At 43.5% G+C, this 27,357-nt stretch overlaps 1 protein-coding gene across 11 annotated transcripts in view; it reads right to left on the reverse strand.

The window, feature by feature from the left end:
* The window catches only part of LOC120895453 (polypyrimidine tract-binding protein 1), a 272,802-nt gene that overhangs the window by 200,470 nt on the left and 44,975 nt on the right, over window positions 1–27,357 (reverse strand). For 2 of the 11 annotated variants that reach the window (XM_040298828.1, XM_040298826.1), the window contains exons 1-2: window positions 20,582–20,776; window positions 1,228–1,749 (exon numbers count right to left, since the gene is read on the reverse strand). The exons of 1 other annotated variant lie outside the window; for it this stretch is intronic. Coding sequence is in view for 2 of the 10 variants with exons in the window: in XM_040298836.1 (XP_040154770.1) it covers window positions 19,099–19,104 (6 nt within the window). In the remaining 8 variants the exon portion in view is untranslated. 8 more of the 11 variants (XM_040298836.1, XM_040298825.1, XM_040298831.1 and 5 more) reach the window with 7 other exon arrangements.

The raw sequence follows: 27,357 nt of genomic DNA on the forward strand, positions 1-27,357 counted from the left end.
ATAAGTGAAGTTTGCTGCGGCGACCCCGCTTCTTTACAAACATGATGGATGTGGATGGGATGTGCCATGTATGTATTGAGCAACGACAACAAGAACATCAACAACAAAAACAACCCTCACATTCACGAACTACTACAACCAAACCTAATAGCGGCTGTGTTTGCGGCATATCAAGACTATGTGCACCCGGAGCACGCTATGCGTTCCTTGAAGATGTAAGATCCTTCCTTCGTCGTAATGCCGACATTATGTTTTACCAGGTTCACTACACACAGTGCCTACGACGTCCATTCCTTGCGTTGGAATTTGCTCTATGCAATATGTGCATTTTGTCTGCGCGTACAAACTGTACTGCGAACAAAGTTATTCAAATACTCCCATCATCGGTGAAGTATCGACCATCAGCAGGAGAGCGGGGTTTGTATTGTATTTCTCCACATCTTAAGCTCTGCCCCGGACTGTTTCTTCACGGCAGGATGTCTACACCGCACAATCACAGCGCAGAATGACATCGAACTAACAAGTGCGACAAGGCTGCAGAAGAATTCTATGTTCCCTACGAGGGGAACATGTTCCTTTACAACCCAACTCCACACCGGCCAGTACATTTAGCATGCCCACTAAATTCAAACGATATGCAGGCTTCCGCAGAATATCCAGAACTGAAGCAGAACTCTTTCGCTCTCTCTCTCTAAAGCCCAACATTCCCGTCAGTCAGGCCGCTGGGAAATACGATACGTCCTTCCTGCACCTGAAATAACTATACATCTCTCAGCCTATTCCCCCTTTTGGCTTTGCATCTTGTGTATGTGTGGCTTTGCATCAAACAATATTATTACCAGAGCTTCGCAAGTGTCCACTTATTCTCGAAGGTTCTGGCTAGTGAGTGCAGGGGCTAATTGGGGAGGAAGTGAAATGAATTTAATAGAATCGTCAGACGTTTCCGATCACACTGACATAGAGTGGAAACAATCGTTTTCATTAGCATAGCTCTTACACATTCACATACTGTCGCTGTATAGAACTCGTATATGTTCCGTTGTCTTACCGTATAATGTACACGTTTGATGTAAAATTATGCCATTCATCCGTGAACGAGACATTGAAAACTATATCTTTAAATACTTTAAGACTGTGTTTCTATATTTTATGTACTTTCATGAGTAAAATTACAGCTAGAATAAGCAATAGGGGGTTTCGGGAAGGTGACATTCATAGGCAGCTTACCCAACGTGTTTAAGATTGTTTGCACATAAATGTGCCCGCTCGGTGCGCGATTGTCTTGATGCTTATTTCAACCGATTCTCGCCGACGATCCCCGTCCACACTCGTTGGCTCACGCCGCACAGTCACAGTCCTGTTGGGTCCGCGCGCACACACGCAGCTAGAGCTAGCCCCTTCTGAAGCAATTGAACGATTTCTTTAGCTGCACACGCTGACACACTCTTTGACGAAGCTGGACACACTTGAGAGCGAGATGAAACTTCCGTCCAATCGCAATTGGATGCTGCTGCGCGGCCTGTTAAAATCTTTATCTTACTACACGCACGCAATCTATGTGTGCAATCGCCGATGATGGCCCTTGGTTTTACAAGAATACACTTTAGGATTTTGTCACCACTTTCTTTTACCACACACTCTCGGCACTGGAATTATTATGAGCTATTTTTCTGCCTCTTTCTTTAATTACAAACTCGATGTGTCAATAGCTAAAAATCAAACTCTTGGTAACGTAACAAATTTAACAAACTGTAAGCATAAAACATGACAATCATGAGATTGTTGTACACCATAAAACACTTTAATGATACTATCAATTAGCGGAAAGGCATCACGTTTACTTCCGATCGCTTAAAGCCTGTTGTCTGAAATTTGGAAATGGAAACTACATCATCACGCTGAAACTGGCCCAAACACACAAATGTCGCTGCTCTGCAGGCTGCTGCACATCCAAACTATCGCACATTACTTCTCGTCGCCATCGTCGTCGTCGTCGTCGTGATCGTCGCAAAAGAGAGAGAATTTTTGGTGTTGGTGTTGGCCAAAATATCTTTACCATAGGGACAACCACAAAAGAAGCCTCACGATCACACCAGCAGTCGGTCAGCTGCCCCTTGCTTCAACTTCAAGAGGTGGAGTGGTGAAAGGGAGGGTGAAAGATGGCGCATAACAAAAGCGCCCACTAACACACAACGACACGCTTGTAAAGGAGATCGCGGAGACACTGGAGGGTCGAAAAGAAGGGGGAAGGAGGAGGAGCTTGTGCAAATCTTGTGCATGGAATTCACGCAACCAACTTCACTTTCAGCAGAATGATCATGGCACCCCTTTGTGGGAGAAAGGGGCGAGAGGGTGGTTGGAGTTGGCGAAGGTTAAGGAGGAATTTATGAATAAACATAGCGCGCCCGCGCGTGTGTATGTGAGTCTCGCGAAGAAGTTGCGAACATGACATCAAAACGTGGTCGTAAAGGCATTGAAAGCAGACTGGGTGATCAGAGCAAGAGCAGGAGCTACAGGGATAAGTAAAACAAAAAAGGTTCGATGATGGAATCGTTCGCAACTGGGAAAAGTACATAACGAAGTGGAGGAGAGAGCGTTAAACGGGACTGGGCTAAGTGCAAAAGGCAGGGCGCCTCCATCAATTTAAAGAGTGGAGTTTTTTTACTTCTTCTTCTATTGATGCTGCTGCTCGTACAGGATCGACATCGTTGGGCTCAGTTTTGTCATGCGGATGATGTTTGTGGCCAACACTGACACAGATTTTGATTGTTTTTGGTGCAAATTGCACTCACGCGTATCAGTTTCATTGCGCTATTCAGTTTCGTGTGGTGCATTTTTTCGGTGGCAATCGATGCAAGGATAGTAAGTTCCAGCCATGTGCCTGACTAAACGACTCAGCGTTCTTATGGCACAAACACACGTCGCTTATGCCTTACCACACAAACACACACTAACGCATAATTCATTCTCTGATCATTTCTCTCTCATTTTTCATCTTTATCTCACTCTCCCTCTTTCTCTCTCTCTGTTTGTGTGCGTGTTGGGCGAACTGGACAAAGAAGAAAAAAGAAGAAAAAATTGTGGAATTTTAGAGGGCACTGGAACATGTTTCAACGTATTCTAAGGAGAGAAGAGAATAGCGGTCCACTTTCGTGTACGAACAGTATGGAGGAAGGATAGCTATGCAAAGCTAAGAAACATGACCACAGCAAGCAAAACATGTGCACCACAGTATGTGTGTTGGTAGAAAGATGTGTTTTGCGGAGATTTAAGAAAAAAACGTATTACTAGAAGGAGCGCAGAAACAGTATACAGAGCGTGGAAGACAGTGGAATAGAGAAGAAGTTAGTAAAGATGACGAAAGAATAGATATACAGAGAGAGAAACAGAGGGAGAGAGAGAGAGAAAGAGAGAAAAGGAGAGATATGTGTAAAGTAAGGCTATACAAGATGAAGATGTGGAAAGACAGACACACAGCAGACAAAATACGAAGCCTTAATAATTTGACTAGTTAATGAAACCAGCAGTGGACATGTGTAAGAGACTATGGAGTAGAATACAGTGTGTGTGCGCGCGTATTTGAACATTAAAGTATAGTTTTGACAGAATAAGACAGTTTTGTATGTAGAAATGTAGGATAGATTAAAAAAATCATCGTATTATTACAAGCATTTGTAGAATTCTTCAAAGTTTATAAAATAGAGCGAAAATAGAGATAGAGAAAAAGGTATGTCAAGAGAGAAGAAGATTACAATAGAAAGAGCTAGTTGGTGCAATTCAAGATTGTACAAGAGACAAATGAAACACAGGATGCAAATATGTAAAATAGATACAAACACAGAATCAGTAATCAAGATGCAAAATGTGGTAAAAAATGTGAAGGTAATGTTAGATATTTATTTTAAATATGTATTTGTAGCGTGGCGCAGTTTTCTCAACTGAGAAACCCTGCCAGTACCTTTTAGACACGAAACGTACGGAAACAGGAACCAGGAAGAGTTTGCTATACAGTGTGTTTAAATAGTACTTCTTGATTTCAAGAAAGTTATATTTTTACTTTATTTGTATAGTTCTATTCATAGCTCAAAGAAAAACCACCAAAGAAATAGTAGGATAGAGAATATAGGAACAAAGAACATTTTACAATAATTTATCCCTACAGAAAGTATATTTTCTAATTAATCAATGGTTATAGTTTACGTATGGTACACAAAATGGAATACAGATATCGAGGAATTGTTATACGGAGGTCTAATAAACTAGATATTTATAATATTACCAAATGTAGCATATGCTAATAATAGAAAATTGATATTAATATGTGATATTTAAATATACTAGTGCAGAATCACATTATGATAAAACATGCTTACTACCTGTTGACTAATATCCATATCGATTCTGATAAAGTGATACATATTTGATGGGTTCACTCAAAATTATGCAGATAACTCTTTCTTTAACATGTTTTTAAAATCGCAAGAGGAAACTGCACACAATGTGCAACGTAACGGTGTCCTAAAAATATAACAAACGCATCCCAACAACATTATTGTTCCCCGAATCGTCTCACAAAAAAATAATTGTAGCCGCGCAAATGCAGCGGTGACCACGACGTGTAGATCCCCCATTCCCACCCTACCACCCTGCCCAAAATAAGAATGAAAGACGGAATGAAATCATCCCTCGCTGGTGTAAAAAAGTATGACAGGCCAAACAAGCACACATAGCTTAGGGAACATGCGGTGGTGGTTCTAGCCGTTGCGTCGTTTCGGGGCAGTTTATTTCGGCGTAAAAATATCGACATCGTAACTCGGTCGTCCCGGTTGCCGGCTCCCATGGGTACGACACACAACACACGACGCCGCCCACGTGCATAGAAGCACCTTCCCGTAGTCGCACCGTACCGTACGGCAGAGCACACGCAACTACTAAACGCAATACAACACAACAAATTTATGATTGTTATTATCTCTCTAAACCATTATCCCTGGGTAACAGGGAGGTGCGCACCAGCCCACTGCCACGCAAACGGTGATATTCACAGCAACGAAAGCAACCAAAAAAATGCACACCACATACACACATCTAAGCCCCTCTCTCCCTTATTGGAATCAGGAATAGCACCCATTTATCCACACTGCCTAGACGAGCAGCCGGCGTTAAACGGCGGGTGGAGAAAGCCGTCCCGCCCCGATGTACGCGCAACAAGTTGCCCCTAAAAATAAGGAACATGAAACAGATATGTCACCGTATGCGACCCATAGTCGATGTCGTTTTTCTTTTTTTTTCTTTTCCTATTTTGTTTCTTGTTGCTCATTTCTTTGCCCCTTTGCGACCACACAAGGGTAAGGGACATGATATGGGATGAGGCCGACTTACGGTACACATCATTGAACCGACAGGCGGGAACTACTGCTACGACGCAAGAAATTGCTAGGCACACACACACACATACATTTTTCCTCTAACACGGGTATGGCAAGGCTAGTAGAAGAAAGTGGTCTTGTTGCTCATTTTTTACGGCTCTTCAAGCGCCTTCTGTTGACAGATAGCGACCGTTTGCAACCGTACGAGTCAATGAACGTTGAAAATTATCCTACGCCGCGCCGAGCGGAGGTAGAACGGCTGGCCGAACGAGGGAAATCGGGCGGCAGCTCGGGGTGCAAACATAACGACAAACGAAAAACGAAAACATATAACTAAAAATATTGAATGGATTGTACGAGCGACACGAACGCGTTCGAAGCGGCATTCGACCTCCATTTGATCGAGTTTGTAAATATAGCGTAGCATCGAATCGGTATAAATAAACGCAATCGAGATCCATTCATAGATTTGCCTCGTATGGAGGAAAACAAAGTACAACAATGCGATTCCGATTAGCATTCCTCCACTAACAAGTGCTCCCATTGATCTAGATACGTGCTAAAGTTGGTCCATTGCAGTTTTGTAGCGGTATTAGTAAGAAGTAAAAACTCGAATAAAAGGTAACTGAGCTGAAATAGCATATGATTCTGTTCCAATGTAAACTGGGAGAATGAATCAACATAAAACGTTTTTAAATCGCAGCAGTGCCGAAAAAGGAAACACAAAAAATCACAACTAACCGCTGAACATTAACATTCAGCATCGATTTCGTTGTAGGATTCAAGCAAACTCTAAACATACCACTAAACCCAGCATTCATTCACAACGAAAAAGAGCTCTTTCCTAGTACACGAAATTCATGATGTTAGATCAAATTACGACCAACAGGAAGCTAGATAGAACTAATCGCATATAATATAGCTTTAGTCAATTCACAACCACAAATTAAAAGTTTAATAAAGAAATCGGTAGTTGAATTACAATACTTGAAACACACATTTCATTTAAATCATTATTTCATTTCGTTTAATCATTTGAGATTATAAATTGATTTGAAATACACTGGAGCGCCGTTTCCGATCCGGGCTTCTCGGGACTCGGATATGCGAATAGCACGGATAATGAGTCAAATGTTATATTTTATCACCAATTCCTGATTAGGTTTTGGAAAATTTCTTATTTTTTGATAAAATAATTTTTATCAACTTCATGTTTTTTCCAATGAGAATATTTGAAATTTGTCATGAATTATAGTGTTTTTGTTATGACAATGTGCTCTTATAACCGCTTTTTCAAATATCCTCCTCATAACACAATATCACCTTTGTATTGAACTGTCATTTCACAACAGCACGAATAAACGGAGAGCCGGATAAAAGGTACCCGAATAAACGGCGCTACACTGTAATTACATTCCCAAATCTATATGTATATAGTGGTGGTTACCCTAAATCGAACAACTAGTTGCATCGTGCATTACCAAAGATATGTGCTGATTTCGAGATTTTCTGTATATTTTCTGAATCTGAGTACTGGCCCACTGTCTTCATATTTTGATTTAAATACTATTTGACTATGCTGGTTCACAATATCAGGCCGATATCTTTAAAATTCATGAAACACCAAGCATATCCATTTTGTTAATTTTTGGAACAGGTGTTCGAAACTTAGATTTTTAAGTACGCACATGAAGTACCAATGTAGCCTTTTACTAAGATCAATGACTAATTATTATAAGTATTTAATTTCAGCTCCATATTGCCCAACATTGTGATGCTACGTGAAAATATGAGGTGTCCGACTTTAGGTTGCCGTCACTGTATGATGTGTGAAAATGTAAAACCATACTTTTTCCCCAAGTATACCATCAATTACCAAGCACAGAACATTCGTTTGAAACAGTTTTCTCCCAAACGCCAGCAGCTGAAAAGCTTTTCCATATCTGTATAAAAAATAAAAAACATTCCTCCAATCAAGCGCAACCAAAAACTTGCTCCCCAACTGTAATTAATCAAACAGGTGACAAAGAGAAAGCCTGTGATAGCTCAAACAGGCGTTTGAAAAAGGAAAGGGAAGAAATTACTTCTCTGCTAAAATAAAACGCATAAAAAACCTAAATTGATAAGTTACACACAAGTATTACACACGCGCGCTCACGTTTTCTAACTTCAAAAACGGGTTTCTCAATAAATTACATACACATTCGCAACACACGCACACAACACACACACACCCACAAAATCACGACGCTTTTCCCTGTTGCTCGCACGCCATTAACGTTATTTGAAAATAATAATCACAACACAACCTCTGGGGGAAAGCGCAAAAACCAAAAAGGATTAAATTTATCATTTTCACAGATGAAAACCTCATTCCGGGTAAAGTTGTTTTTGGGGCAGAAAAAGTCGAAGCGGGTTGGCGGGAGGATGTGAACGGAAAAGTTGTTTTAAAATTAGGGAAACCCACCTTCCGCTCCTACCCCGGCAACGTCGTACAGCACACGCAAACCGCACACCGCACAGTCACACCTCATCCTTGGCAAGCAATTACGCACGGCTGATTGTTGATAGATTCTAGGCAAACGCCGAATGAGGGGTAAACTTTATCAACACACGCGAGAGCAGTGGTGTTGATGAAACGAAAATAGTTGCCAATTGATGAAGAAAGTCAATTAAAACTCTCCACACCTTAGGCAAATGCCCCGCCCCGCCATTAATGCATTCGGCTTTCCGTTCCCGGTACCTCGGTGCGAGTGGGTGGGTTAGGTGAACAATCATATCGATCCACCCCCAACCAACTGACTAACCAACCATCATAACTGCCCAGATTTAATGTGATTCACTCGAAAGTAGGAGCAGCTCCCACCCCTCGTTGCTGCTCATCATAATCGAATTCATTACGGTACACAATTAATTTGAATTAATTTTCAATTAAAACTACCAACTCCACGTCCCAGTGGCACATCCTGCTGTTGTCACAACGGGGCGAGTACGAGCGGATAGAATGGGCGGGTATCATCGCCTTCTCGAAAGAGATTCTTTTCAGTAGTATCAATGGGCCACCCACGGAACACTCCTTGCTCCCTGGTGACTGAATTCGTTATTGCGCCTTTTCAATACCGAAAAAACATGAGAAAATTGTTGTTTATGATTCCCTCTGGGAGGCACCACAAAACATTGACGGTTGTGTTTATTGGAATCTCCCAAAATGGGTCTCCCTCTCCGCGATAACTGGCTGTAAACTGCCGTGCGTCGGAAGGGCAGCTCAGATTCATCAATCAATGTTTAGTCTCTCTCTTGCCGGTGTGTGACGGATTGAAAGAAAACGAGAATCTTTTATTAGTTTTATGTGTTAAAGAGTGTCGTTTTATGTCTCTACAATCGTGCATTAACACGATTAAGGAAAAGTAAAGCAAAATAAATAACAAATACCCAATACTTTAGCATTTAATCGACGCCCGTTTCCGTCACACAGGAAACATGTGGAAGATGAAAAACATGTGCCGTCTGTTCTACTCCTCTTGAGTAACGCGCGCTCCTGCATCGCCTGCAGACACTAACCCCAGAGCGCAAATTTTTACTGCCAAACCTTCCAAAGATCTGCCCCTGCTGGACGACACCAGCGCATGTGTTTTGGGCGGATGGTTCTATCTTTAGACCAATATTAAACAAACATTCAGAGGCGCGCGCTACCGTTCTCTGAATGGATGGAGGACCTGCTCCATTTTGCTTCATTAAAAGTCCGACGGAGTATTATTGTCCCACCCCGTTTTTAACGTTTGGCACATGTTTTCAATTATTGCACATGCACCTACACACCCTTCAAGCTGGCTTACAGAGTTTTGTGTGAGTCACCGTTTACTGTGACGAATGACGAAGTTATTTACTCAAAAGGTGCTTCTGTTGAACTGCTTTACAGTTTTATTCTTCGCTGTTTCATTAGTGCGAAGTTTTAACATTAGGAACTTGAATCATTAGTTTAAAACCAATGAATTAATGAAAAAATAAATATAACTCCGTGAAACGTACTGGTTAAACATTAAAACATGAATAAAAACTGCAGATGCTGCTACTGATGCTCCTGATTTACTCTCGTCCATCTCACTGTATGTTCCCCTCTCGTTCTCTTCGTCCACGTGATCCTCTGTCAATTGAAACACGTCATACTCTTTATACTTTCAATGATCCTCTTCTATCCTGTTTCAGGTTGTTTAACCTCTTTTACAATCTCTTTGATTTCGACTCCTCTCTTAACTCTTTCCGTAACCGTATTTTTTCTTCTAATTCTCTTTCATTCCTCTTCTTAGTTTTCATTTACTCTCTTTTTTCAGTATGTTTATGATAGCCGCTACGCTATACCTGTGTTTTTTTTTTCTTTTATGTTTTGCTAGGTCAAGACTAGTTTAGTTAGGCTTAGTTTTTCATGAATGATTTTGTTTATTTGTTAGTGTTTTATTAGTTTTAAGTCGGTTTATTTTACCTTGATGACGGATATTGGATTAAATAAATGAAATAAAAATGAAATGAAAAGCATCTCTTTTTGCCACAAACAATTATTGAAGATTTGATGAGCATTCCCGTTACCTAGTGTTTTATCAACAAATAGCAAAAAAGCCTGGCATAATTCATAAAAATATTTAAAATGGAAGAATTTCGTGCAAAAATCCTTATCCTCTTTATTACTCCAATGCTCTTCACACTCGCTATTTACAGGCAAAATGCATGTCGATATGCATGCCATTGTACCCGTACAGAGTACAATAAAATGCGATAGGAATTTTGCTGCATACAAACTTTTCGAAAACATGTCATCTTTCCCACATTTCACTTCGATTGCATGCAGCAGCAGCAGCAGCAGCAATCCATCAACGGATGCACTTTCACGCGAAACACCCAAGGAAAGACATCACACCACACCAATCTCTTTGGGAAGCGTGCGCAAATGTCCACGCACTTTCTACCCACAGACACACTTGCCCCAAAAAAGTTTGCAGAAGCAGCAGCAAGAAAGGGGTGTACTTCGGTTTTACAGTACCCATCGCAATAACTGACGACAGCAGCACAACATGCACAAAAAAGTAAAAAATCACAATTTTTATTACCCACTAGCAGCGTTCCCGGGGACTCCCGCCCTGGTGCATCATGGTTTCGCAAAGCTGCTGCAGCGCAGCGACGGTTCAGGCGGATGTGGAGGGAGGCTACAGTAAACGTTGCATTTGCCGTTCATATACGCCCCTGCCTACCACAACCCAGACCCGGAGTGCGTCGTGTGGAAATGTATTAATAGCGCACAGCAAAAGCTTGTCCCCGAAAGGCGACTCCCATCCATTCCGCGCCCCCCCGCACACGTGTTGAGTTTCGGGAAAAAGGGATGAAAATTGGAAAATTGCTTACATTACACAGCCCCGGGCGAAAGGACAGATATGGGCATGGAGGGGAGCGTAGTTCTCCCTTGTCCCTTGGTGCATTTCCCCTTCAGCCCACCACCGTCGCCACGTTCGAGCTGATCGTGCTGATTATGTGGAAACCTGTGACAGTTTGTGTGTTAAAAAAAGAAAGGGTGAAAAAGCAGTCATCGTGTCACAAAAGATGCCCCCAAAAAAATATTAATTCGCAGTAGGCTCATGCTATCGCGCACGACTGAACCCCGTCCGATAGGATCTAGAAACGCAAAAGGGGGGAGGTTAGGGTTTTCAATCGCATTCAACCCTTACATACACACAAACACACACTGGCGCTATCTTGCCAATCGACAAAGTAAACACACAATGACGACAACAGTCTGCGGTTGCGGCTACAATATGCTAATGGAACGATATCGACGTTAATGTCAACAATCACGATACATGTTGTGCCTCTTTCCATGCACAGTTTCAATCAATATCATGTGTAGTAGTTAGAGCAAAACTCTTCTAAATAGTTGTTATACCATGTGTTGTTTCCCATCATTTGCTAAGTTTTTATTCTTTCGACAATTGTTCAACTCACACTACTCACCTAACCTCAGTGCTAGAAATTGTCGCCATGCCAGAGTGGGGAAAGTGTAATGATCAGCAGAAAGCGATACAAAACACGTGGAAGCGCTCTGTTTCGGTGTAGTGGAACGAATCGTCGTAAACAAATACTTTTGCTGGATCGACGTTTTCACATTTCGCACAAGCTACACCATCATGCACGGCCCAGAAAGCGCGTTGAATGTCTTGCTGCGTTGTGTAATTTTTAAGCAAATACAACTATTGTGGGTAAGAAGAGCGCTTCTCTGCAGGAATTTCGTGAATATGATTGCTCCAGCATCTTCTTTTGGTGAAATTTTATTGAAAACATCCCCGACACGGATATTGTTCCTTTCCCTTGGGCAGTGCTATGGTAAATAAATACATCACAATCGGGTAGCCATACAAGGCATGAGTTGCTGGCTTTCCGTAATCCCATTTTGCCGAGGAAGATGACTTCATTGAAAACATATTGCTTGGTTAATCTGGTGATGGTTTTTTTACTAATAACACGATGCACAATCTTGATTCAGCGAGAGAAATAATTCAGAATGCCCTTTTCACACTTTCGTTTGGTAAATACAAAATTATTGTTGAGTGAAGTGTAACTTTCATAAAAAATCAACATTGTTTAAGTAGCAATTGTAGAAAGAAAAATTATCAAAATTATTGTAGTGATTCATGAATCTCTATACATTTATTAAACTAAAGAGATGCATGACTCCCTACAGCAGTTATCAATAATAACTAAGCTCTATACATCATTTCATCGTAATCTTTAGATATGTATGAATGTTTAGAGATTTGCGAATCTTTATAGATTCATGAATTCTTAATAGATTCATGAATTACTTAAGGATTAGATTCATTTATTCGTATCAAAGATTCATTATGATTCATGAATCCAAATCAGAGTTACCCATCTCTAATCAAATTAGTTATCTAGTGATCGTGAAATATTGTTTTTGGCGATATCTTACAAAATTCCCGCAAGTAAATGTATGTAAGAAAATGACATCCAATTCTTCAACTAACTATAACTGTTTCTGCTGTTAATATTAAATAAACAATTTTGCTTCACCTCGCTGACACAAATAAAAATGACGCTGACACCAGAAACGCATCGCAAAAATGATGAGTAAAATATTTTAGTTTTAAATGTTATTTTTGTGTAATTTGTAACGGAATGTAGTATTCATTCTTTCTCTGAACAAAGTGACACATTTTGATTTAAAAAACGTGAAATAAACATAAAACTCTAAACAATTCACGTTTACTTTCGCTCGATCATCAAATGGAGCTCAAAAACAGAAATGCAGTGCATCAGAGTGAGAAATCGTTCGATTTTACATTTCGCTTCATTCCATTCCGTTTCTCTCTAGGTGCTGAGTTATTGTTTACCACTAAGCTCACTTAGTTAATCGTCCCACCCAAAAAAGAATGCTGAGGGAAAGTAAAAATGCCATAGCGAGTGTACGCGCCCCGTCACAAACGCCTCTCTGCGCCAACGATCGAGTTATGGACTTGAGGTATCAATTTCGTAACCCAATTCCAACACGTATCGAGATACCGCACACCCTCTATCGTCATCGATTGTGGCGCGCGGTTTTACCATTCGTAGGAAAACCTTGCGATGAAAATCCCCCTTTCCTTGTGACGATGGCGGTGACATTTTCACATACTATCACACGCGCTAACCTAATGCCAGCAATCCCCTTCGCATTGCCTTCGGTGCCCATATATTAGGGATATGGCAGGTGCCTGTATGAGATAGGGATCGAGGGGGTTAGCTTGCGGGTCTTGATAAGTTAATGAATTGGGGAAAATCAATACTTTCCCAATAAATCAACACACCGATGCGCATTCCGGTATTAACTTACAAACTACACTGTTTTTGACTCTATGGATGATTCTCCAATAATTCTCCTAATTCCCAAACAAATGATCGGAAAATAGAATCAAAATTAAATGTTGTTCTTATTAATTCTTCTTGCATCATTTTGAATCTGCACATCTATTTTTAAATCTCCCGGTTCACATAAATCAACAGACAAATGCGCCCGTCCTTGAACGCCTGTTTTTTTTTGGATTGCGCTCCACACACAAACACCCAGGCCAAACAATAAATCGCCCACCGAAACAAAACAATCCACCTATAATAGCGCAGCAAGGCAGGAAAAAAACGGCAACAAATCGAACAATTTACCACCCGGTGGGTTAGGCTAATGTATTATAATTGTTTACCTGCCACACCAACCAGCGGTGGTTGGTTGGCCGTGTTTAATGTACGCAATCATCCCCACGGCCGGCACAATGTGTGCTGTGACCACATTGGACAGCCGAGCCGAGACGGCTCTGTAACCCTTCCGCCGAACTGCTGCTGGACCCTACCACAATGGCTAACTCTTCACTACCGGCGCTTGATTTATGAAGGCGAGTGGGATAACGCGTTGCCCCATTTTGATGACGTTTGCTAACAAATACCATCCCAGCCGGGAAGGGGTGATGGTAATGGAGAAATTTATACACCTACACAGCTCCCTGCAGGCGGCTCCTGTGACAGGGACTATGTGGGGACTATGTAAACAATGGTCTACCGCCCGCTGCCGCTCTTTTTGCCGCGTTTCCATTCGATTTACACTTTTTTCCTCAAATCATATGCCCGTGTTACCCTTTCAAACCCCTTCCACAACAGGAGCGCCTGTTGTGATGGTTTAGGAAAGCAAATAAACAATCGCTAACGTCAGTACAAGGAATCGTTGCTGTGCAATGCAACGCGAAATCAATTCACAGCGCCATCATTTGGGAGTATACAATGCGAATTAAATTAGGATTGAGCATTGAGATTTTACAACGATATAATTTCTAAACACTTACAAAATTGGCCTGCCCTAAAGTGACGCGTTGTTGAATGCACGCCTTATCGTTGCAGAAGCCCGATGAAAACCTCGTTTCATTCGACACACTACACCCATTGCATCGAGCCGGGCGGATACACCACACGTCCTGCCCGGCAGCGGAAAGGGGGAGGGAGGGAAGGGATGGTTTGGGTGCCCAGTTATCTAAATATTTACCCTTAATCGGCTATATTTTATGCATGACGCTAGCAAAACGCACGTCGGTCGCACCGATCCGATTGCTCGGCTCCTCTTGCACGGGTTTGCACACGTTCCGTGCCCTTTTTGTGTGGTTACGTGTGTATCGACGACACGGCGAACACGGTACGTCGACAGCGGCAAGTCAAACAGTCAATAACGCATTATCGGTCACATTCGGTCGGTAAGGCAGCTGCTGCTGGTGCTGCGACCGGGCAGCTGTGATAGTGACAGTCATTCGATGACATGATGGCCAGGTTTTATTTTTCTTTTTTCTTCGGTTACCGAACATGTCAAAGACCGTATGTTTACGTTGCAAATTGTAGGACACAGTTGTAAAGGTCAGATTAAATGCACGGAATACGGGACTTCTTAGTGGATTAAACTTTCACAGTAAATGTTGATAGCTTTGTTCGAACTTGTTATTAGATACATGAAATGGGAATCCGAATCGACTCCGACCCTACAAAAATTGTCCGTAGCCGTCCAGAATCATTCGGAATTGTCCGGAGTCATTTGAAGTCATTGGGAGGAATTATTCGAATTAAGAGTTGAAGTCGTTTTGAATTAGAGTCGCCTGGAGGCATCGGCACAACTTCGACCGTCCAGAATAGTGATGTGCTCTTTGTAGCGCACCCATGACTCCGATCCAACTCCGGCTATTGTTAGTCCGATTCCAACTCCGTCAAAATCCGAACCATCAGTTCCGGCCGGAGTCGTCCGGAGTCGTTAGAAGTCTTACGAAGTCGTCCGGAGTCGTTTGGAATCGTCCGGAGTCGTACGAAGTCGTTCGGAGTCGTCAGAGGCGTCCGGAGTCGGCTGGAGTTGGAGTCATTCGGAGTCGTCCAGAGTAGATCGGAGTCGACCGTAGTCGATGTCAACAGGGGTCAACAGGAAACACATCTGTGTGTAATGTGCTAGTGATCAGGCATATTATTTCGTTGGGTTTTTTTGTCTTTAACTTTGTGCGTGCTCTTCGTATATAGGTCTTTTTTCGAAGGGCAATTCCGGTCGACTTCGGGCGACTTCAACTCCATCCGATTCCGAAAAACTCCCAACGACTCCAAACGATTCCCAACGACTCCGGACGACTCCGGACGACTCCGAACAACTCCAGACGACTTCGGACGACCCCGAACGACTCCGGGCGATTCTGGACGATTCCTAACCACTCCGAATAATGCTGGGTGCTTCCCGAGCTAACTTCCAGAGTGGATTCCGAAATGATCGGAGTCGACTCCGGATCTTGGCCAACTTTACCAATCACTAGTCAATAGTTGAACTCATCCCGAGTTGGTCGGGGTCGCTCAGTCGCAAAGCATTGTTGTTGTCGCTAAGCTACAAACGTCTGTTTACAAAGTGCACAAACAAAGCAAAAGACGAAAAAACTTAACAATATGGAACGCCGGTCCAACTCTGACGGACTTCGGGTAACTGCAACACTAGTTTGATTCTGATTCCAGCCGACTTCGACACCACGGGTAATAATAACTGGAGTAGGAATCGGAGTCGTAAGTACACTCCAGAGGACCCACCACTCTTCGTAACAACTTCTTAAATCGTGACCTTAAAAAAGACCAAAGCGTCGCCAGGCTCAAATACCTATCATCGATTTCTGAACGCGTGCCCAACGCTATCGACAATTCCACTACTGCACAATGGCCAATCGACACGACCTCATAGCAAACGTTGCTTGCGGTCAAGCCTACTAATTGGATTTCGAGCTATCAATCCAAGGGGAAAGAGGATGGCGATAGGTAGCAAAAACCTCTCCTGCATTAAAAATGAATCACTTTCTCCCGTTGGTACCTCCCTTACAAAACCCGCCAAGAGTTCACTCTCCGTCGAAACATCTGTCAGGGGATGGGAGGCAAAATTTGTTGAACTTTGCTTGCCCATCCTGCCCACACACACACGCGCGCGTACCCGCCAACCGAACGATTCTCACGGAAAACTAACCCCAAAACTAACCGGCAAATGGTACAACCGCAAGCAACATGTGTCAATTATCGCACATACTCACGCATCGCCACTGAAACAAAAAAATACATAATGGATCAGGCCGGGGGGGCGACGAATTGGGAATGAAGTGAGTTCAACTTCCTCCCTTCGTGTGGGTGTGTGAGTATGTGCATAGTCTTACCGCAATTGCCCATTAAACCAACCACTAATAGATCAACTCCTTGCTCCGCGTGCTGGATGATATGCCCAGTTTCCCATCACCCCACACAGCGCCCTCAGCATTGTTTGTTGATGGTAAGCGTGACCGGACTGGAACGCCTGCGTTCGCCCACAGTTTTTGTGTAAATGGTTTCTAATCACGCGATCCTTGAACGGGCAAAGGATCAACAATTCACTTGAGGGGTGAATTTTTAATAAGCAAGCACACCACACCCACCCACAAGGGGGCAAGCGTGGTGCGTCTTTCACCTGTTATAAACCAACTGGAGCAGGCAAAAGACCAATGAACATAAAAAAAATAACAAAAAAAACAGCCAATCAGGCTCAAGTTGACAACTCAGTTTCTGTACCGGTTCCGGGTGCGCTTCTTCCGGAGTTTACCTTTCAGATTTTCCGACATTCTTCCCCCATCCGAGACGATAATTAATCGTTCCGGCGTTCGAGGAGTTCCACCTGCCCGCAAAGTGGGTGTGTGTGTGTGTTTAAAATATTTTTTCCACCTCGCTTTCCTTAATAGAAGTGAAAACAAAGACAGCGACCCGGACAAAGAAGAAGAAGAGCTGCATTAGCATCCTTTTGAAGAGGCAGGATGGACGACGAGGGGCCAGGATGAAAACCCGAAATGGGTGGACAAAGATAAATGAACATAAGGGCGTCCACCCTGTTGAGTCTGTTGGCAAAAGTTTGTGCGCCCCTTCCTCCTTGCTTCCTTGGTGTGCTTCATCAGGTGGTTCTCTCCTGACCTGACGCACCCCTGACACCATTCCCGGGGCATTAAGCAAGACGTTGGTCTCACCCATTCCACCATTATCGGTGCAATTGCCAGCTTGAGTTGCGCGCTAGCATTGGCTAACAGGAAAAGGGAACAAGATTGTTGGCGTTGCGGCAAATGAAGCGGTCAAATGGACGCACGCAAAATACATCCCAGTCCTGGACCGTGCAAAACAGACAGGAAAAAGCAATGGTATTATACTTTAGATCGACAAAAAATACCTCCACTTAAGTATTTTTCTTTCAATCCTTCTAACCAGAGAAAATCTTCAGTCTAAATCATCCGACAAACAAACAGGATTTTTTCGTGGCGTTTTAGCTCTGTCTGTCTCTCTCCCTTCTTGCGTACATCTTCTGCTTCATATCGCTCATTAACTATGATCAAGTGCATGAGGATGCGCTTTTTTTTTGTTTAATTTTATTTCAAAATGAACTTCCAGCTTTTTTTGCCTCAAGACTTGTTGCACACAGAGAGACACACCCGCATACCGACAAAAGAAAGTATGTTTCCTGCAACCAAGTAAAGTGAAATTAAAAAAAAAACTATAAGCGTGCAGGTAACGTTCTATTAGTTTTTGCCATCGAAAAAGAAACGGCTACCATTCTAAGCCTTTGTTGGGCGGCAAAATGTGAAACCCGTTTTCACTGTCTTGCAGCTCGGTTTTGGCCGCACAAATATACAAAAACTCAATCCCGTCCCGGCGTGTGACTAAGAAAGGAAAACAAGTAGAAAGCACCCAACCCAATAGCGAAAGGTAAAACCAGCACTAAGACTAGTACGTACTAGTGTGAGTGTGCATCAACGATTATTTATGAACTGTGAAATGAAATAGATGGATGGATCGAGAAGAAAAACACACACAGGAACTATGCATAAAAAGTGTTAGAGAAGGAAAAAACCAAAGCACAAGAACTACAAACAGAGGCGAAGAAATCAGAGAACGGGAAAACAGAGCGTTGATTTGTAGCTAAAAGTTACTAATGAAGGTGTCGGTAGAGAAAAAAGCGTAGACACACACACACTCAACAAAACCTACAACAGAAGAATAAACTTGGATGGGGGTAGGAAAATGTGATGCAGTTTTATTAGTTAAGCAGAGAAAGAAAAAGATAACAACAGTTGTGCAAGTGGAAAACTGTCATAAAATAAACATTAGAAGGTACGACGCTAAAGTGTTGGAATAAATGAGCTATGGCAATGGCAGAACAACAGTAGAAAAGGAAAGAAAACACAAACAAACTAACAAACGACACACTTTCATAAGCAAGCTACCGATGCAACTCGTGGAAATGGGGAAAAAGGAAGACTTTGAAGGGAAAGTAATTGAAAAATGCACAAAACTCGTAGAAACAAACTGCAGTAAAAAGTAATTGTTTACAATGCTACACAGAGGAGAAAGACAGAAACAGCAGAAAGCGAAGAAGCAAAAACAAGCGTATCGTGTTGTGTGTTTGTGTAAATGTCGAAGAGTGTTGTTATCGGTAGAAAAAAGGATTCCTTTATGTTTTAATAATAATACAAAAATGGTAACAGATAAAAGCGGGTGAATAAAATAAAATGAAACAGATATAAGGACATTTGCAAATGTAAAAACATACTTTCGTCCAAAAGGAAATAACAGTACGATGGTAAGAAAAATGAAAGCAAAGTGTAAAATAAGAACGAAAAAGCAAAGAGGCAAAACTTACTCTCATACAATTGACTGCGTCAGGGCTGGGTGAAACTATTCCTTCTACTTTCGCACCGAGCTTCTCGTCCCACCCAGAAAGAACGGGACGGGTTGGTGGGGGGGGGAAGAGTGCAGTGTTTTGTCTTGCTTTCCGGTGGGTGGTGGGAGATGGGGCTCTGTGGCTTATGTTCTTTCGCACGCACTGTCACTCGCGTTTGACACCTGTCAGACAGGGAAGCGAGACACCCAAGTAGGGTCTCCCTGTTTGGGGTTTGTGAGTTGTGCGCTGCTCTAAGCTATGCGACCGCAGGAATCAACGGGAACGCGTATTATACACACTTGTAACAATATGCTTGCACGTGATTTTACGTGTTGACCATTCACATACACACACACACACGCTCACGTCTTACAACGAAGTTAAAGGTGTGCACGATACTGAAGCACCTGTCGGAGGGCGTTCAAACAAACCACTTCACCGTCGAGACGTTTACTAGCAATACACACACAGGGCGACTAGCGGGCACACAAACACCCCCGCGCCGTTGGGTTAGCAGATGCATCAACCGGAACCGAACTGCAGTGTGTGTTGTGTTGGGTCGGACGGCCGGACAGTGAGATGAAATCGTTCATATCCGGCACACACAACCGACGGCGGGCTAATATTTTACAAGCTTCCCAGCGATCACACACACACACAGCTATCACTCACGGTGCAGCACAGGGAAAACAACGACCGGATCACGATCACAACACCAAACCAGATCGGCAAATCGGGAAAATGCAAACACGATCGACTCTGGCCACTTCTAAACGATCTACTACCAACAGAGCACTCTGGCGTTAGCAACGACAGGGTGGACCGTGCTCTGTTCATTCAACCAAGCACTAAAAAAAAGATGAAAAGCTGAACACTTTACCCAAACCCACACACACACACACACCACAAACCGCCAGGGCAGGGTGGAAATGGAAAATTAAAAGGTTCTTCAACTCCCAAAACGCCGTCGTGCGGGTGCAATATGCGCAAATGCAGCTCGGTGGGTTTGTTTTTTTGGTGCGCGCACAGGTTAGCTTGTCACGCACTATGGTTCTGCTCTCGTGCTTGCTCTATCTCTCTCTATCTCTCTTTCTCTCCTTTATCTTTCTCTTTTTTTAAACACAGCTTGTTCTAGATGGCAAAGGCTCCGTTTACTGCCAATCCAGACAGCATCCGAGCGGAAGGATCTGGGCTTCTCTTTCTCGCCCCAGCATATGCAAACACACACACAACACACACACACACCAATCACCCAAACGCACTCGGCGCACGTACGCCTACACACAAACGTCAAATGCGCGCGCGTGCGCGTGCGCTCGTACACGACGCTCTTGCTCCCTTTTATTATTGTGCGCCGCTGCGGCTGCTACTTCACTGTGTGCTGGACCTTTCCGATTCCAAAACCAGCAATGCGCGAACAATGCTTCTAATGCTGTACAACACTGGGCGGTGGTTTAGGTACTAGACAAAAGACTGCCAAAACTGTAAAACCGATCCGCTGGGAGGGCGAATAGATGCAATAAGTGCGCGCGCGACGATCGACACCTTAGCGACAGATACGTGTATTGATATGCCCGGGCATGGAGAAAAGCGCAGCAGCGTGCGGTGAATCGTTTGCTACCTCGAGACTGAAAATGACGGAGCATGGGACACGACGGTTCAACCAAGCGCACACGCGGCTCGCCACTAACCAACAAAAAAAACGCTCTCCCTTTCCGCTGCTTTCTGTGTGAGTGTGCGCCCGCTCTCTTTCGTTTGCGTCTCGTACGTTCGCGCACTCTCTCTCTCACTCTCACACACAATCGCGCGCTCGTTCTCTTGACAGACGGCGACAGTCAGGATGACGGTGCTACAGCGAAACAGCGACCATACGCCACACAGCACAGTGAACAGTTGCGTTGACAAGAAAGAGAGCGAAAGATAGAGTAAGAGAGCGTGTGTGAGCAAGCGGTGTGAGACCGTGCAGGAGAAGGGCTCAACAAGGGTAGTAGGCGACGACCCGCAGGTTTTCGTTCTTTTCCCTCCCGTCACACACAGTCACGCATATTTTAGACACCCTGTGTTTTTCGGTGTGCGGGAGAATAATAAGCAAAAAACACATAAAAACCACACACACACACTCAACACGTACACAAACACACTCATATCCCTCACAACATGTGTGGCGTGGATAAAACGAGCTGAGGCAGTATGTGTGTGGTTGTGGTTGTGCTATGAGCCAGTTCATTAGCAGGTTGTGTGAGTCGCATCGCTTGGTTTGCGCGCGATGGTGGTGTCCCTTTCCGCACCCACAACACATGCCCGACAAAAACAGAAAACCCTTTACACTCCCCAACCCTTACCGTCTGAGTACTGTATTTCGCGCGAGAGGCGCGCGCTTCATCGATTCGATTGCGCAAAGTAGCGGCAGCACCGTTTGGCACACACGGGGCAATCGTTTCGCTGTATGCGATTTGTCAGAGGCGGTGGAGGAAAGCAAGAAACGCCATGCAATTACGCCGCAGTGTGTGACAGGGTAAGTAACCGATCGACAATATAGTCAGACGTGGGGAGGGGGGGGAGAAAACGTGGTGCTTTCCGTCTCATTCTATCGTGCAGGCGAGAGCGCTACTAGCGCAATCTCCAAAAAGGTATCGTTGGGCACACTACGGCAACGTCAACACCACCACTTGAAAAGTGTTTCATTGCAAACAGCCCAAACCATCGCACGACGCTAGATGCGACCTGCGGGGAAGGGCACAATGATAGGCCGGGCGACGGTGTGGAATCATTACGCCGCCGGAAGAAGAGAGTCAGCAACAAAACAAACGTATCTACTGCCACCACGCACACACACACACACACCAACCCATCAATATGTACATACCTGAACACAGGTAGACAACCGGTGTGTAGGTGTACAGTCGCGATTAAATAGAGTTGCGCATAAATGCGTGTATGTGTGTGCGTGCGTCACTGTACGCAAGCCGGTGTGCGCTGCTAACCTGCAGCGGCAAAACAACATTTAGCCCTACCGTGAGTGCCAGCGTGAAACCGAAAGGCAAAGAAAACAAAAGGTAGGAACCTTCTTTGCGCCCTGCCTGTGTGTCCGTCTGTCCGTACTGCTTCTAGCTGTGCCCAATTACGTGATGTCCTGCTGGTGTGAGTGCCTGCCGAAGGAACGTATCAAGGTGACACACATCCGGCTCACCCAGGAGGACGACCGGTTGGAAGACGGTAGACGACGCCCACGAGCGGAGGCAAAGCGGAGTCCGCAAGGAATCCAGCCAGGTAGCGCAGAGCCAATCCTTTTGTAATCTTTATTGTGTCAATCACCCGGTCACCAGGACTGTGCTGTGGGGGCACGAATCAGGAAAGTTCTCTAGTTCCTCTTTTTATCTCAAACTGTTCTGATTACTAGAAGTTGAAGTCCGAATAACACTTCTATGGGCTAATTTTAAGGGCAAAAAACTATGTTACTAAGTTACCAAGGTCTTGAAGAAGATTGCACCTTGAATGTAGGTAAATAGCTTCACAAAAATAATCCAAATTGTGTCATTTATTGGTTTTTTTCCCTCTTCCAATGCATAACACATTCCAACTGTCATCGGACATGCAGGGGCATGTTTACACAAAAACACGTCAATTACACAATCATTCTTATTCACAAACATTTTTTTTGGCAATGGTCCCACGTGCGTCGATGGCGCACTCATCCTCAACATGCAGCATCGTTCAGCCAACTTTGGTTAAGTGTTACCTTGATCATAAAGGGTTACACGCTGGGGCCTAGAAGGTTTGGCGCTTCGATGATACCAACACAGCGGCAGGTATTACACATTGCCTGGGGTTGGTTTTGACTCATCACTATGCAATCAAACGGCTTGCTGCATTATTGTACGCGCGAGCGAGGGCAGATACATAGGTGTGCCAGCAGCTAGAAGTGTGTTGGTTAGATGCCATCCGGAGTACATTTGGTTTGCTGGCAGTAATATGTTGCCAAATAAAGCGGGGGCGATGGTTTAATCATTATTGATACATGCTAATTCAAAATGGTACCCCAAATATTGCCGGTACTTTTTTAAAAGTTGATCAAAAAGTTGATCATCATCGAACACTGACGAAGCGCATGTAACGATGAGTGATCCCTTGCTATCTTACTGTTTTGCGATTGAATAACTTCTTTGCATCATCTTCTACTCTCCCACCACCCATCAGATGTGACGGGATGGAGCTTCGACCGTCCATCGTCGGCCATGATCGTGGCCACCCGCCATTGAAGCGCTCTCCACGGTCCGCGGGAGTCAAGATCACTAAACCGCTCTCCGCGGTCACCATCGAATCATCAACGTGTTTGAGCCGACAGTGGATTCGGTGAGCGTGTGTTAGTGGATTGTTCGGTTGGCGCATGCACACCCCACCAACCCCTACTTGCAGGTAAACAGGTGGCTTACAGCTGGGTGGTGGTGTTTGAGAGTGGTGCGAGGTACCCCGAGGTGTTAGATAGCTGGTTTGAGTGTGCTTTTTTCGAGATACGTATCCATGGTAGAAGAAGAAGAAAAAAACGGACCACTCAGGGCCGGTGGTGACGGTGGTGGTTGCGCTCGATCAAGCCCGTGAGCCACAAGCGCAGAAAAGACCTTGAACTTGGACGGTCACCTGTACCGCCCGGGGTGGTTGGGGGTCTTTTTTCTTGCCACTGCATCGATCTAATGTCAAGGGTTTGGTGCGTTCTGTGCGGTGAGGCTTTGACGCTTATCGGTGATGGGAACAGCTGTTTCCGTGGCGCTCTGGGAGCACTTGGAGCACTCGTAAGCTATGTGAAGGCTGGTGACGGTTCTGGCAGCAAACCGATGTCCTAATGTCATTAGGCTAAAGTAGCTTAATGTTAACACCTCGAGCTATGATTGCTTTGCGTTAATTATACTAATCACGGCCGTTCTGAGGCATGCAAAGAGATGAGGAGTGAAGCTTGTAATTATACTAGGTAGAACCGGCGCATCCAGGGATTGTTAAACGCTAATCTTACGGACTTTTTGAAACAGTTATAATCGTACAAATAGCTTGTTGCAGATTGTATTATTTAGTTAAAAACGGTTATTATTTTTAAGAAATTTTGAATGTATCGTTAGAAAAATGTTGGAGGTATTTGTTTTGATTTATTTTATTTTATAATTTATTTTCAGTCACCTACAAGCAGTGCTGCAAAATGTAATGAGACTCACATGATAATCACCACCGAAAACAATGAACATATCCGTGGTAGCTTGATGTTCATTGCTGATACTCAGCTTGATGTTCATTGCTGATACTCAGCTTGATGTTCATAGCCGATACTCGATGCAAGTGCGTCATGACATGCCGAAAGCGACGTACGAGTGCTTGAGTCAAACCCGATACTCTGACTGACAAGCAGAGCTTAAAATTCCGTCACAAGCATAATCATGACTTTTTCTGGCTGTTAATAGTGTTGCTAAATGCCACTGTTTCAGTAACCAACTCTCATGACTGAAACGAAGCTCAAATAAGCTCATGTACACAACTGAGATGATCAGACGTGAGATTCTAACTCACGTGCTTGGTGAGATTTTGTTTAGCACCCAATTCTTGGTCACATGAGCGAGCTATCTACCTCTATCTGCTTTGATTATCTGTCGGGTAAAACAGAAGATCACCGACAGAAAATGTCGCGACCAAGTGACTGACCAAGAGTTGCTTTCACAAATTATCACCAAGCATGGTCGCAACAACTGTTTGAGTATCACCTCTGATCATCACTGCAGAGCTCGTGACGCTGACATTCAGCCGTACCGGTGAACGCGTTCGTCGAGTAACATTCGTCGCCATGAATTGACGATGACATGGATTTTATTTATTCTTCTATGTTTGCGAGGAAGGATGTATCCTCCTATGTTTGGTCAAACGTATGTTTACAACTCCCATATTCAGAGGCTTATTTTCTCATTTTAAACCGTCGTCGAGTCATATGTCTGAATTGTGGGATATTATTTCAATCAGAATTTATTTATGACATTGACAGTAACATTTTTGCGACACTGCCTGTTTGGCCTTTGTAGTGGCCTAAGTAGCTTAATAAGTTATCTTCACTTTTTATGCACAATAAACTAACACTTCGATAAAGTAAGAGCCGATGTCAAAACGAAATGAGATAAAAGATATTTTTAAATTAGTGAGTGGAACGATTAAAATCAAAATACATAAAGGACAAACTCAAACTCAAACTCGAGACATGGACAATAAAGGTTCATTACAGTTTTACTGTAGTCTCCTAAAGTTAAAACAGGTAGTCCGATCGTCAGATTCGGATAATCAATGAATTTGCCACAAATTCACTTTGGACAACACTTCGTCGGTATTTAGAGACTGGATTCCAAACATTGCATATTGTGTGTGATGCATCGTCTATTCACCCAGATTAGCTTTTAAAAAATTCATTTGATTTGAGGGTTAGTAAGAATGTTTATATTTAACTTATTCCAATTTAAATGGGTTCATATCCCTAAACCGATCAATTCACATATAACCACAGTAGCATACAATCATACCGAACCATTTCTACGACAAAACGGGCTTTATGTATGCATTGTATGAAATAAACTGATCAGAAATGATTATGGTTCTTGCAATATCTTGTCTCGGCAGAACCTTACATTCACTATTTTACCAAATGAATATGTTCTCCCCAAAATCAGGAAACACGTAGGACTGTACAATTTAATTCAACAAGCAGTGGGATATAATTCTCCTAATGTGATACTATTCCCTGTGACGGTAGTAATAAAACCACAATTCAAATGACCGGAAACGGGACGAAGTTTTTGTTTCGTGGTCGCAGCGTCGGACGAGGCAGCTGCCCCGAGGGTATTACCTTCCCCATAGCGGGAGCGGTGATCGATCTGACCCAATTAAAAATTAACCGATACACCAAAGTTAGTTTTGCCAGTTTCCATACGCTCCATTTTCCATCGCCGGGTTGCTGCTATCGTGCAATACGCAGGATTTTCCGGACTCGTTGCCTGCGTATCCCGGTTGCGTGGAAAACTCCTTCCACGTTGAATGCGCAGTTCCCACAGCGGTCCAAACGTGTGTAAGAGTATGTGTGTGTGACGATGTGGTAGGCGTACCCCGTCCGCAGCTCGTACCATTATTTCATCCCTCACACATTTTGCCACACACAAATGTCACGTAAACAAAGCACTATAAATAGAGCGCCGTGCTCCGTGGGGCGAACAGTAAATTAAACAATAATTCCAGCCCGGCGGAAAACGAGAAGTTTTCACGGTAACGCCGTCCGTGTCGGCTGTGAAAATGCTGAGCTCACCCACCCACCCTCCACTAGGGCCTCGTGCGTTTGTTCGGAAACAAACAAAAACCTCGGAACACTCGGTTTCGGATGGAACAGCAACAACAACACCCCCAAAACAATGAAAAGTTTTACTCGCAAGCCCTCTATCATCCCTGGACCTTCGTCCAACCTGACCGTCACATTTACACTCTACCTTTGCCTTCAACAAATTTGCCATTTCCGTGAAAATGCCAACGAGCAGATTGATGGTACCGACGTTGTCGTTCTCGACACGCATGCGGCATATGTTTTAATCATCGACAATCGGTCGATTCCACTCGAACACTCCTGAAAAGTAAGCTTTAGTAACAACATCAAATGCATTGATTGAATGCAAAGCATTAGAACAGAAAATAAAAAATGCTTTCCCCATCTGCAACATAATCGGTTTGCTTTGGTACCATTGTTCGGTTTTGTTGAGAGGGTTTAATGAATTTATTAAACAAAACGTGATGCTGTGTGACCACCAGGTCTGTCAACATCATCACGCATGGCCACGGTCTGTCATTGGGGATAAGTTATCAATAGTAACAGAATAATTCTCGTTTTTGTGTTATTTTGTACTTTCTTTTGCATTAGTTTAGAAGCAAATTTGTAGATTCGTAGAGTGTTTTGCAGCATTAATGATATTCAATTAATCTATGTTGCACAATGTAGGGGAAGCTAGAATTTAATAATAAATTGAAGAATTTATTATTTAACATTTAACATTTTTGGCATGTTTTGTGCCATTTGGTCAAATTTGGGAACAAAACATGTTTTAATCGTGCACATGCTAGTGGATCTGATCTTACTACTATGGGTCTTAAGCTTTGCAACTTCCTTTATTAATATTTTCGGCAGGTCTCATAGGATGTGAATGAGTTATCGTGTTGATTAAGCACATAACTGGT

Source organism: Anopheles arabiensis, chromosome 2 (genome assembly GCF_016920715.1).
Source record: "Anopheles arabiensis isolate DONGOLA chromosome 2, AaraD3, whole genome shotgun sequence".
In the NCBI taxonomy this organism is placed as follows: Eukaryota; Metazoa; Arthropoda; class Insecta; order Diptera; family Culicidae; genus Anopheles; species Anopheles arabiensis.